The sequence below is a fragment of the Genypterus blacodes genome, unplaced genomic scaffold (assembly GCF_046128005.1).
Source record: "Genypterus blacodes isolate CSIRO-AG114 ecotype Tasmania unplaced genomic scaffold, CSIRO-AGI_Gbla_v1 ptg000348l_1, whole genome shotgun sequence".
Lineage (NCBI taxonomy): Eukaryota > Metazoa > Chordata > Actinopteri > Ophidiiformes > Ophidiidae > Genypterus > Genypterus blacodes.
In genome coordinates this window covers 2,130,001-2,143,348 of record NW_027467132.1, presented here as the reverse complement: position 1 = coordinate 2,143,348, position 13,348 = coordinate 2,130,001, and the positions used below count along the sequence as shown (strand labels likewise).

General features: G+C 47.7%; 1 protein-coding gene across 7 annotated transcripts in view; it reads right to left on the bottom strand.

The window, feature by feature from the left end:
• LOC142988755 (partitioning defective 3 homolog) overlaps positions 1-13,348 on the bottom strand; it is a 269,011-nt gene that overhangs the window by 63,993 nt on the left and 191,670 nt on the right. For all 7 annotated transcript variants that reach the window (XR_012960619.1, XR_012960620.1, XM_076137995.1 and 4 more), the window contains one exon: positions 3,155-3,271. Coding sequence is in view for 5 of the 7 variants with exons in the window: in XM_076137995.1 (XP_075994110.1) it covers positions 3,155-3,271 (117 nt within the window). In the remaining 2 variants the exon portion in view is untranslated. The remainder of the gene's footprint in view (positions 1-3,154; positions 3,272-13,348) is intronic.

Below are 13,348 nucleotides of genomic sequence, written 5' to 3'. Positions count from 1 at the left end.
CTGTCTGACTTTAAGGTGAAGTTAAGTTGTCAAGTTTCTTTTCAGCTCATTAGAAAACAAAAGCTTAAAGACAACAACAACAACAGCTCATTCCATTAACAGGTTAAGTTTGGAGCACAGCGGTATCACACACACACACACACACACACACACACAGAGGATCACCTCAGGTCCTTCCTCTCCACACTGAATAAGTCACGCTGCTTATTCAACACGTCTGGGACATTTTGGATCAACAAAGCCGCTCACACACTTCTTCTCCATATGCTTGAGCTTGGGCGTGTGTGTGTGTCTGTCTGGGCTCTGAAACTCATTTTCAAGTGTAGACACACAGAAGTTTGCCTGCCTGCCTCTTTAATATGCATAGTTACTGCTCTGGATGAAACTGAATGTATTTGCTCTCCTTCTTCCTCACCAAGCCGCCTGAAATCCATTTATTTAGTTTCAACACCGCCTCATCAGAACAGGTTCTACTGTTCTGATGGGCTGCAGAATGGATCTGAATCTAATCAAAGTGCTCCACTCACAGAAAATTACATATGCATACACTGTAAATGAGTGTGTGTGTGTGTGTGTGTGAGCTGTGTACAATCACAAACCTCCGCCCGCCCGCCGCCTGTGTGTTGACACTTGCCACATAACAGCATAATGCAATCACAGATATAATTATTCCAGTTATGTGGCGTTAATTCCCAGGGTGAGCGATCACGTTAACCTGCTGTAGGTAGCGATGTCATTACAAATGTAATCACACTTCAGACAATTTCAGGATTGTGAGGTGATTAGATGGAGTGTGGAGATAACATGGGCAACATAAGAAAGTGTATTTGTACATGGGATTGATTCAAGAGCAACCAGGAGGAGGTGGGCCAGTGTTGGGGCAGTGGTCTGGTCTGCTGTGGTGTGTGTGGTGTGTGTGTGGGCAGCAGCAGAGAGGCGGTGGAGTGCTGGCTGTAGATAAAAAGCCAACTGGAGCCAAGCAGATAAGACAGAATGGACATCATCATCAACAGCTGCCACAGGGAAACACACAAAGAACCGGAGTTCAGTCCAGGCGTTCGCTGAAGGAGAAGAAACACGGTTGGGTCACTGTTGTGTCCGCACCACGCCACGCCGGCTGTAGGTATAGTTTGGGGGGCAATCAGATCAGTCGGACACTGATCCCACCTCCTCCACACATCTGTGCATGTGTGAGGAACACTCCAACCCTGAACCTCCAACCTGCAGAGAGACGCCTGCTCTCTGACACGCCCAAGCTACCACATGGAAGAGACTGCAGGACAGCAATCCATGAGGAAATACAGATGTTTCAAGGTCAAATGTCAACTTCTGAGGCAAAGGTTCCTCTGCTGCTGCTCTATATGGAGTCGGGGACCTCGTTCAGACTTACTTCTCCCGAAAACCAACTTCAATAATGCCCCCTTAAGTTACAACAACACATGGATAGACAGACAGAAAATGATCCCAGTCAGTTTGTAAACACGTCAGCACATCGCCTGAATGAATCAAATCAAAGAGAGAACTTTAGATCACCTCCCCCCAGCTGCAGGGTTAGGAGGGCCGATCTTATTAATTAATCTGTGTCACCTCTTTGCTGACTCCCGTTCTGAATCACTAAACTCCCCGTCAACGCCGTCTGCTCCAATTAATGATCAGTGATGTCAGCTGAGCCGTGAGTTTTGGCGGCGGTCCACGGTGGAGCGAGCGTTAGGTGACATTCGCCAGCTTTGGAAAACCTGTTAGTCTGATGTATAATTTCATATATGCGCCCTGAAACACTCCTGTCTCTGTGGCCCCAATGTAATCAATCAGAGGATTTGCCCCCGAGCAGAAGACTACAACAATCAAATCAAGCATCTTGGGAGTGTAATACAACGGTGCAACCAAAAAATACAAGAAGTAATGGATTTCTGAGCTGTCAGAGCTCCTGAACCCTGATGCTTTGAATATCGACTTGGCTTCATGCTAGGTTGCTTTATTATTACCCAGCACCATTTCCCTCTGGAATCCCTTTCCATTAACTGAGGGACAATCCTGGCCCGGGCTGAGTGATGGGATTTGGGAACAGGTACAAAAGGGAGAGGGGAAAAAAAAAATAGGTTGCCCCCGTGCACACAGAGCCGGGACCGGAGCTCAGACATGCAGAACGGACACAAACAAGACAGGGAAGGGGAATTTTAGACAAGCTGGAGAAGCAGACAAAGAAACTGGGTGACGGCAATGAATGGAGAGACGGAGGAGCAGGATGTGCAGAGTGTGTGTGTGTGTGTGTGTGTGTGTGTGTGTGTGTGTGTGTGTGCGTTTCTAGGGACAGGAGGCATGGTGACCACATGGACCCTACAGAACTCATGCCCACTTTGCCTGCATGTTGGGTCTTCTGCTTAGCATGGAAATGATTTGGGAGCAGCTCAAAGGGGAGAGATACGGATGGACGGCCAAGCGGTTCCGTCCCCAGGGTGCACTGAGGGGAAATGTGTCGGGCCTGAAGCCAGAGGGAGACGCAGCAAGACTTTCTCCCCTGCAAGGAACAGAGGAGAAAGTACTGGAGCCTTTGAAGAAGAGCTCTAGATGTTCTACTCACCAGGGAAAGAGGGTCTTAGCTTAGCAATAAGAGCTTTGGTATCAAACTCCAATGTTTCTTTTCCTTTAGTTACCATTACCAACAGCAGTTTGATTGAGTTCGGGACTGGACAGAATGGACCCTGGACAGGGTCGTCTATGAGGAATGAGGAGGGCAAAACCAGAGAAACCAGTCGGTTGTCTCATTGCCCACAAACACCAAAGGACAGAGAGCCAAGAGCGGCTGGATGAAAAGCGAGGGCCTATTAACAACCTCGGCCCACTGCAGGAGAAAGTGCAGAGCGACATTGATTCCTCTATTATAATGAGCGCCATTCAATCATGCCAGAGCCACAGGGGGCCGACCGGCTCCATTAGCAGCTCAGTGCCAATAGATGGCACGAGCAGCAACAATCGCCAAATCATCTGTTTAATGCACTGATAAAAAAGCTAGGAGACGTTTTACAAACCTGCTCCACCATTTTGTTAATTAGACCATTTGCTAATTTTTCCAGTCAGCAGTTTTGTTCCCAGCTTTGTTCTGCTGGGACACGCTTAGGCTTTTAGCGAGCAAAGGGCTCTCGTCTGCATTCACCTCTCTTGCTCCAGTCTCGTCAGCAGAGCGTCTTCATCGGACACCTGCACGTCCTCGGCTTTGGATTTACTGGACCCCTTCCTCTCCGGCCGCTCGTCCCTGCGGTGCTTCCCCAGCCTGAGGAGGAGAAGAAGAAGAAGATTTAATTGAGGCTTCGGCTTTAATCATTTCCAAACCCCATTTTGTGTCACAGCAGCAGCAGAGTTTCTCTTTCCTCATCTGGAAAATTCAGGCGAAACGCTAAGAAGGAAATTAAAGTGTCAACCTGTCAGAAGCTTCAGGTGGGGGTTTATGGAGGTGAGACGACTCAGGAGGAGCCTCCCATGGCGCCCTGTCTTTATTGAAAGAATAACTTGGCCCTTTTCATATAAACACAATCAAAATGCATCAAGCCATATCAAAAGAGCCCAACAGGCTAAATTGCCTCCCTCCCCTCCGTCTCCATGCAGGACGGCAGGAGCTATTCAGCGTGGAAACGTTCTTAGTAAGCTTGAAAGGCAGAAAATGGCCGAGTCGAGCCCCTTTTTAAGCCGACCACGAGCCTCAGGTTCCCTCCCCCAGCTGAGGAGTTTACAGAGAGTGACGGGAGCGGCGACAGCTCCTGATTTGGTTCAGAGCGAAGGGAACAAACCGGCTTCTACCAGAGAGAACAGCCAGGCTCACCGGCTTCATTTGGAACTTTGGAGGCAAAACTTTTACATTTTAATGACGGGAGCGACACAGCGGCGGCGGTGGTAAATCCATGACAGCTTTACAGAGAAGTGAGAACGAGCCGAGCCCATGAATCAGGAGTCCTCCGCTCGGCTGAGCCTGAGTGGGGGAAACGACTGGACCTGACTTGGGCTGAGTGAAGGGAATGAAGAAATGATGGCGAATGGAAAAGTGTGAGGGACGCTGTTTACAGTCACACACATTAACACACATGACCGGGCAGCTCTATTAAGCGTCTGCTGGCTGAGACGCGACGGCGGGCCTCAAAATGAGAGCGACGCCAACTTTCACACATGTGGGCATCGTTCTGGATAGAGAGGGAAAATCCCGTGAGAGACAGAACAGGAATAGCAATCCAATAAAATATACATATGGTGTCATTTCCTGTTGCTCCATAGTGGGCGCCAGCTGTCGAGGAAGCGCATAATGGGCAGGAATGACAGCAAGAGGAAGTGTGATAAGTACAGATTCAGGAAGAGCACATGATTGTAATTTTTGCACACAAGAGATAAAAGCACATCTGTAAATCACAAACACAGCAGATAGGGAACAATGTGAAAGCTGAATCTATACACACACACACACACACACACACACACACACACACACACACACACACACACACACACACACACACACACACACACACACACACACACACACACACACACACACACACGCAAATGGATCCTAATTAGAATCATTCAGAATCCAGCCTCTGTTTGCTGGAGTCTAAAATGCCAAACGTGCCACATCATGATCAATCATGTTCAGATTGTCAGAATGTAAAGACGGGGGGAGCTGAAGGTAACAAATGTGATGATTGTAAGCGGGAGGCAATAACAGAAAGTGTATAGAGGGGAAGGTCGAGAGGCCCGGAAGGAATTCAATAAAGATAATCACACAAAAGGGATGGATTTCCATGAACTGTTTATGCTCAGAGAACTCAATATTCACTCGGAGTGGAGTTCGACCTTCTTAGCTGCTTTAGTTTATTGGACAGCTTGAAAACTTTCTCTAAAATCAGGTAAACAGAGGCACATCAGGTTGAAACGAGGCCGACCGGTAGGGATTTCGGAAATGGAGAATGTTTCTTATTTGACAAACTAAGGCGGTGGAACGGCTCGTCTACGCTGGTGGCTGCCTGGAAATTGCAATCTATCTCAATGCACTGAGGAGGCACCAGGTGGGAGATCCTGGGCTGTGGTCGCACACAGAGGGAGAGAGGGAGAGAGAGCCGGGGGGGAAATATATATGGGCTCTTTTGTTGCAAAGAAAGCATACATTACCTGATTAATTAATCAACAAATGGCTCTAGTAAGGCATAAAAGTCTGGGCTGTAGGAATGCTAATAATAGGGAGCGGTGCTATCTATCACCGGCACAGGTGACAGCTTCCTTCGCCTCATTCAAGGACTTTCATTAACTTCCTGAGGAAAATTCATCTACCTTTTCCCCCTCTCTCTTCCTCCCTCCTCCCTCCTCTCTCCCCTGGAGACACGGGAAATAATCTTACAGGAAGCAAACGTCGGCTTGAGACTTTTCCTATTCTTCTGCCTCAACATGAATACACAGCAGGATTTGTCACGGTGAGAAACGTATTGTTGGATTAAGATGAGGACGACCCTGAACCTTCTCACCAGAGTAACACAAGGAGGGTAAGGGTAAGAGAAGGAACATGTACACTTCAAAGCCTGGGTCTCTCCTTTCTCTCTGTCTTTGCTTCTCTCCCCCCTGCATGTAAAACAATAATAATCTGTATATGGCAACGTGTTAGCAGCAAACAGAACTGTGACAATGGCTTCACTAGCATCACTCTGGGACAGAACACAACTGTTCTACACCAACAACACAATCATGCACACATAAGTCATGAACTCAAGTCCCTGTTTCTTTGTCTCCTGATGCATTTTGTCACATTTCCTTGGTCCTTTCCTGTGTCTCTTTCTTTCTTATTTCTCCTGTTATCTTCAAAACTACACAACTGGTTTGCTCCCTGTCACGTCTAATGCCTTCTCCAATAAAAGTATTACAGACGAGAGAAGAAAGGCCCAAATCAGAGATGAGGCAGAGGAATAGAACATTAGAAGCAGAGCTTGTTGGTCCTCTGCCCTTTATCCCAACAGTCCTGCAGCACAAACCTGGATTAGCCAACAAAAAACCTCCACTAACTCACAAATCCCCAATGTCATATATTTTCCCTCAGCAGAAACAAGGCAGCGACCCGTGGAGTCGGGGGTGTGTATTAAACCTGGAGCCGTATCGATTTCCATACCTGTCTCTTGAAGATAAGTGTCTCCGTTTCAGAAAAGAAGGAATGAGATGAAAAACAGTAATGATTTGGTGTTAATCACTGTCAGATGGGGAGATGCAACTCTGTTTCTAGAGACACTATTGGCACCTTCTTGGCATGTATTGGGGCTGGCATCAGGATAGCTGTATTGAGAGTGAAGTTGATGAGGCCTGATAATAGGTTATTGATTGGCAACTGCAGCTCTTGGGTTGAATGAGAATGGAGTGAGTACAGTGAGTTTACCTTAGGAAGGTTAGACCGGGCCCAAAGTTGGGTTTGCTTTGTTTCAAATCAGAGAATAACTTGTTTCAACCTGTCTGCCCTCCGGTTGGGTTTGATCGATTCAGCTTTTGGGTCAGAAATGCCAGGGGAGGACTCACAACATCAAAACAAGAAGACGATAACCACATATAGTCACCATTTGGACAAGATGGCAAGCAAAACTGTGCCAAGAAGTGCTGGAGAAACGTGATGCTACCATGTTGACCAAGTACATATAACCCGTCTACGTCAGGACTAGTTTGGCTCACATTTGCACCACAAACAAACCACTGGAGAGATCATATGGGACCAGAGGATGATTAGATTTTCTATCACATAGTAGCTCATGAATCACTAAAAGCTGGATGATAAGGAAATGATTAAAATACAAGCTTCAAGATATTGGATAAATGTTATTGGATTTCCAGCCAACCTGACTCTAAGATGTTTCACCATTGGTCAAAGTTGCCTTGCACGTTTATGTCAGTTGTCAGTTGACTCCTTGTGACACATAGGGGTCACATGACTAGAACCTACTGCTGGATACCAACAGAACCTCCTACCTCCACTCAGGCCCCCCGGCGTGAGACAACAACACATTTATCTCCTCATAAAGCTCCCACTTCCTCCCTCCACACCGCTGCACTGTTTAATGACCCACTACATGTCTCTGTGACCAGCAGCAGCAGCAGCAGGAGTGATGAGCACAAACACACAACAGGTGAGCCAGACGCAAGAAAACTCATTTAGCTGTTAGATTATCTGGTATATGGGTCACACACACGTCTGCTTTATGAATGTTAGGATGGACAACAATGCAATGAAACATGGGGCGTAAAATTGAAGCGTTCCATCAAAGTGTCCTGGGTGTGTCATCTGCTAACAGCATCGCATCAAATACAATACAAATCAGAAAGTGTCAACATTACACACATTAGCGAGCGGTGAATTCGCTGAATGTGTCGGCTTTATTGAGAAAAGAAGTCAGTAAATGTATCGGTACTCCATTCTCTCTGATCCATCATCATATATCACAGAGAGCAGAAGGGGTTACCACAAGTGCTCCCTGCCTCATACATCATCTTCATCGATTCGCAGGGTAATAATGCACATTACTACAAAGCAGCTGCAAAACAGAGAGGGAAGAGGGAAAGAGTTCCCAAATAGTCACAAAATAAACTAAGCCTCAAAGCCTCAGAGCCGTGATGCTCGTGTGTGATATGATGACAATAATTTAATCTGAGGACTGGATTATAGAACATTTGATCTGTTTTGACGTAATCTGTGGAGAATGTTCTGGTTTGTTGGGAGGAAGCGTCTGACAGGAGGAGATACGGCGGCAGAATGAGCTTTCTATTCCTAAAATCTGTGGTTTTTAAAAGCCGAGGCAAGAATGTGACGGACAACCTGCTTTAATCTGAAATAAGGCCCCCGGGTGTAAAGGTGGCATCCTTCTTAGCTGTAAATGGAACAGATGAGCCAGAGAGAAAAATTACTGCATCTATCTTTACCAGTAAGTGATGAGGAGATAATTTCAAGGGCAGAGGGAGACAATCACTGTGGTTTCTGCTCGGCCAACCTGAAAGTTAATCTGAATCTCTCAGGGCAAAGTCAGCCCCCCGACCCCCCCCACAGGCATCTGATGTCTGAACCCCCCCCCCCCCAATCTGTACTTGTCAGAGCCAGAGAGAAAATAAATAATCATGCCTCCACCCACAGCATTTCACGGAGAGGATCCATAAATAATACGCATTATTTTCTCTCTCTGTGGAGAATCAGATGCTATTATCACCTTATTGATGGTAAATAAGCACAGAACAGAACAGAGAGTTAAGAACAAACACACAAACGCATGCACACATTAGTCTCTTTCTCTCTCTCTCCTTTAACATCTCCCCTCCTTCTGTCCTAAACAACCTGAGCGTGATGTGACGCCTGCACCTGAGGCCAAACCCTGACAGTGGCATGTAATTCTAATAGAGCCTCGTTAGGACGCCGCCACTGTCAGATTTGTCCGTCCTTGTCGCTACGTAAGCGTTCTCTGCTGTAGTGACTAACTGCTCTCTCTCTCTCTCTCTCTCTCTTCCTGGGGCCACAGACACACAGGACAGGCAGGGAGATAGAAAGAGAGAGAGACGGGTCCCTTTTCTTCCTCGGTGTGACCTGCTGATCGTTAACAGGGATCATTCGTTATCACCGAGACGTCTCTTTGCAATATTGCCGCCACTGGTTTCTAGGGACACCGACTCCAGAGAGGTACGGAGGCTGACCGGCTAACCTGAAGTCACCAACCAGGCGATTATCTTCCTCCCCGCGGAACTCATTATCAGCCTCCTGTAATGTCACTCAGCTCTTCCTCCTCTCCTCTCCGCTCAGCTCGGCACCTCTGTTCAACCAGAATCTACTATTTGAGGTAACCTTTGAGAAAACCATTTTCTTTGGCGTTGACATGTGACTGCAACATGGAGCAGATTTGCTATGAATAAAATCTGTATAAGCTAAACTAACACTGTTTTGTATTGGTTCATGGTTTGGAAGATGGCTTTAGAATAACTCAACCCTTAACGCAGCGGGATGAGACTCTGCCTCTCGCAGGTCACATCGAGATACGACATCTCCGCGCCTCATTGGACAAGGGCCGCCACGCATTGAACCAATCGATTTTCTGCCGAGGAAAAAAGGGGGAGCGGCCGTTGATTGGCTGCAGCTCCGGTGGAAACCAGGGCCAAATTCTTTCGTGGATGGTTTGAAAACAGAGAGGAGAGGCGGCGCGGGAGGGGAGGGGAGGGGAGGACGGCAGTGGAAGCCGTGCCCCCCCCCCCCCCCCCCCCCGCAGGGTGGGAAAGTGGCGTGGCCCCGTACCGCCGAGAGATGACATGCATTTATTCATGACATCAGGCTGAGCCCCGGGGAGGAGGAGGAGGAGGACGAGCGCCACCAGTGAGACGGAGAAAAAATGGATCTCAGTGGAAACTTGGGCCTCCCAGCTGAGAGGAGATGAGATGTTGGGGGGGGATAGAGAGTTTCCAGCAAAGCTACACTGTTCAAGACGCCGACATAACGGGGGGGGAAATGAAAACATAAATAATATAGGGACGCAATTTGTCTGCCGTTTCAGATGATGAGACGTATTTACATGAGATCACACACAGAGGTGAGAGAAGAGGAATCAATGTAGTCTGATGTATGCATACATGTGAGGAAAGACAATAAAGCCTCCCAGGATGTTGGTTTGGGTCGTTATCTTTCTCCTGCCTCGTCTGTCAGGATTGTGCTTGGTTAGTGTGTGTGTGTGTGTGTGTGTGACAAAGAGGGGAAGACCAGATCAGAGTCAGAGTCGCATGTTAGTGAACCACCATGAACCAGGAAAACAAAGGTCAGACACTTGATACTTAATTATCCTTTCTGCTGTGTGTGTGTGTGTGTGTGTGTGTCAGTAAGATCCAAACCGAGTGAATGAGTGTGGATGAACTTGCTAAGTACTCTCACTATCAAAGGAAATGTTGAACTTAATATGCCAGTGTGAGTGTGTGTGTGTGTGTGTGTGTGTGTGTGAGGGGGGGTTCTGTTTTCGACATCTGTGTGTGTGTGTTTTGTGTTTCTGCAATTGAAAAAAATGGCATCTATGTGTTTGCTTTATTTGCAAATTATTCATATTTAGCAGCGAGCGGTTGTACACATACATCTGTCTGTCTGTGTGTGTGTTTTATCTTTATGTGTGTGTGCGCCTGCTTTTCAAGGGACAGCTTGGCTTTTCCATATTTCAAACAGTCTCTGTAATACAAAGGACAAGGCCCAGCTCAACATGATTGCCTTTAATGTTTCACATAAATCACTAAGCTGCGTGTGTGTGTGTGTGTGTGTGAGTGAGAGTGTGTGTGAGTGTGTGTGTGTGTGTGAGCGCATGTCTCGGTGTGTGCGCGAGCGACGCAGGGGCTGTTCCTGCACACGCTCAGAAGAACATTTCAAATGGCTGACACCCCTGATTAAAGCCTCTCATTACAACACAAATAAACAGTCAGGACGCATTCAGACGGCCGTTTGTTAAAGTGTATGAGCGTAATGAGGAGGGAGGTTCTGAAGGACAATTTACACAGAATCATTCAAGCAACTCAGACGAGAGTTCAGGCGATGAGGTGAGCCCGGGATTTCAACAATTATGAGGCTTGTTTGTTGTGTGTCTGTGTGCGGTTGGATCGTTAAAATTATGTTTTATTATGTTGTAGGGCAAGGAAGAGAGCGGGTAGAGAGAGGAGGGATGAGAGAGGAGGGAGGGGAGGAGGGGGGAGGAGGATGACAGGATGAGGAGGGATGGATGGAATGGATTGGAGGACTTGACAGATGAAAGGATGATGAGATGAGGAGGGTGAAAGGATGAGTAGGGTGAGGAAACCAATGATGAAGGGTAAGTAAGTGAGTGGACAAGGGGTGAAGGGTGTGAGAGGATGATTGGATGAGTTAGGTTGAGGGGAGGAAGGGGAGGGGAGGGTGAAGACAAGACAAGGTGAAGGTGAAGGTGAAGAGTATGGTAATGAGATGGCATGAGTAGGGGAGAAGAAGAGAAGGCAGGAAATGTGAAAGGATGAGAAAAGGTCGGGGAATTGATGAGGGGATTTGTAGTGAAAGGGAAAAGATGAAGGGATGATAGGACGAGCAAGGTAAGGGGATGAACGAGTAGATGATAGGATGAGTAGTGTATGAGAATAGATGATTGAGCTGGGTCAGGGAATGAACGAGGAGGGGTGAAAGGATGAGTAGGGTTAGGAACAGGGGGATGATGATGGGATGAGCTGGAAAAGGGGGTGAATATGGAGCATTAAGTGTAAAGGAATGGAGGAAAGGATGATGGGATGATGGGATGAGAAGCGGCGGGGAAAAGACCACACCACTAAGTCAACAGAGACAAAGATACCAGTCAGTCATACAAGCAGGCAGGCAGGGATGCAGGAGAGGAGATGGGGGTCTGGGGGCTGGGGGGCCTGGGGGGGGGGTTCTGGTCAGGGGCTGCTCTGTGGTTTCCTCTGTGGCAGAGCTACAGTACGTTGCTCAGGCTGTGACCTAGATCCATTATGGCACACTGCATTCCTAATGGGCCAGTTTGATCACTTCCACTCTGAATCCCGGGCTCGGCTGTTTCCACCTGAAAAGCCCACATTCAGCACAACACAGCCGCCAGCGTCTGCTCAGCTCCTTTAATGACGCCACACGACTGAGGCTGTGGACGCACTAAGTGGGGAAAAGGAGCCTGGATTCTGGAATAGCTATAGGGAAGAAAAACATCGGAGGGAAATCATATTGTGTATCGTTAAAGCCGGCGGTCTAAAGGACAGGTGAGGGGAGGAAGAAGAGAGCAAAGGCTTTCTGTCTCCTGCAGCCACGAACGAGCGGCGGACCAAGCTTTGTATTTGAGCCGGCGTGAAGGAATAAGACAGAGGAACTGCTGATCCGTGATATAAATCCTCCCAGCGTTCAGCGGGAGACGGGAGAGGTCTTTCTGTCAACGCCACAGTGAATCTCCTGGGCAGCTGGGAGGGAAGAGGGAGGGCAGAGGGATATGTGAGGGGGAGAGGGAGGGATTGGCAGTAAATGTGAGTAAAGTGAGGATGAGAGTGTAGGACTCAGATGATACACACTGTATATCACAATCAGTGTTGGATCAGAGAGGATGAATCCCTGTAGAACCCGGACACCTTCAACTGCCTTTGACAAACTGTTTCAAGACAAAAAGGTTCTATTCTATTATAAGAGCTGTTACTGTCTTTACCTGGATCTCCATCTCCATCTGAATCAGGCCCAATCAGACCCTGATCAATGTCTACATACAGAACTGTAGCTTCTGATGATGTCGCCATTCAATACCCGTGTATGGAATCTCTTGTCTTAGTCTAAGAAATACCAAATGTCTTATCTTCCAATGTTAAAGATAGAGAAAAGAAAGTCTTCTATCTGTATCCAGATCTGTGTTAACATCAGATCAGACTCTTCCGTGGGAAAAGCACATTCTGATGAAGACCTAACGTCCTCGCCGGTGATAATTATCTGCTAAACTATAAAGAATCCAAGAGACGGCGAGCTCGGTGAGAAGAGCGGCCATGATGTAATGCTGGGGGAAGCAGATTTTGTGGACTTGTGTGCTGTTTTATGGCACAAAGGGAAACTGATGTATGCATTTAGCTCTGCAGTGTTCAGTCAGCTGCATATTTCTCTTCTCCAGCAAAGGATAAAGTCAATACAGGAATCCTCTAGTAAAAAGCAAAACAAGGGGGATCTCTCTCTCTCTCTCTCTCTCTCTCTCTCTCTCTCTCTCTCTCTCTCTCTCCCTCTCCCTCTCCCTCTCTCTCTCGCTCTCTCATGGAGTAGGTAGGTGGGCTCCATGCAGTGTGTGCGGGGGCTGTTTGTCATTTAGAGAGAGAGTGGAACAAACGCACCGCTGGCCCCATTCCTGCTCCCCATCCTGTCAACAGCAACGCCATCAGTTTAGTTAAAACCCTTATTTCGATAATAAGTACTCAATCAGGCTCAGCTGGTCAGTGTCAGAGCCAGAGAAGCAGCTTGTTCCAACAACAGGGTAGAAGAGCCATGAACTGAATTGTGCTGCGAAATTGATCAACTTGTTGCAACGGGGACCGGACTGGGCACGGCTCGGTTCTGATGCTGTGGCAGCGGCGAGCATCAGCAGTTCATTATCTGCTGCTGCTGTGGCCTGGACACAACATCAGAATAAGATCTCACCACGTCTCCACGCCTTCTGCTACTGTTACCACACACACACACACACCATAAGCCCCACACACTTCCCTCCATCCCGTCCCCTGCCGTCTTCATCACGCCTCAGTCAGGCAGCAGGAGCCCAATTAAGCTTTCTTCATGACGAACACAAGGACTGAAATTCCGATCCGGCCGTGAAACCAATTTCCATTTTTCTGATGC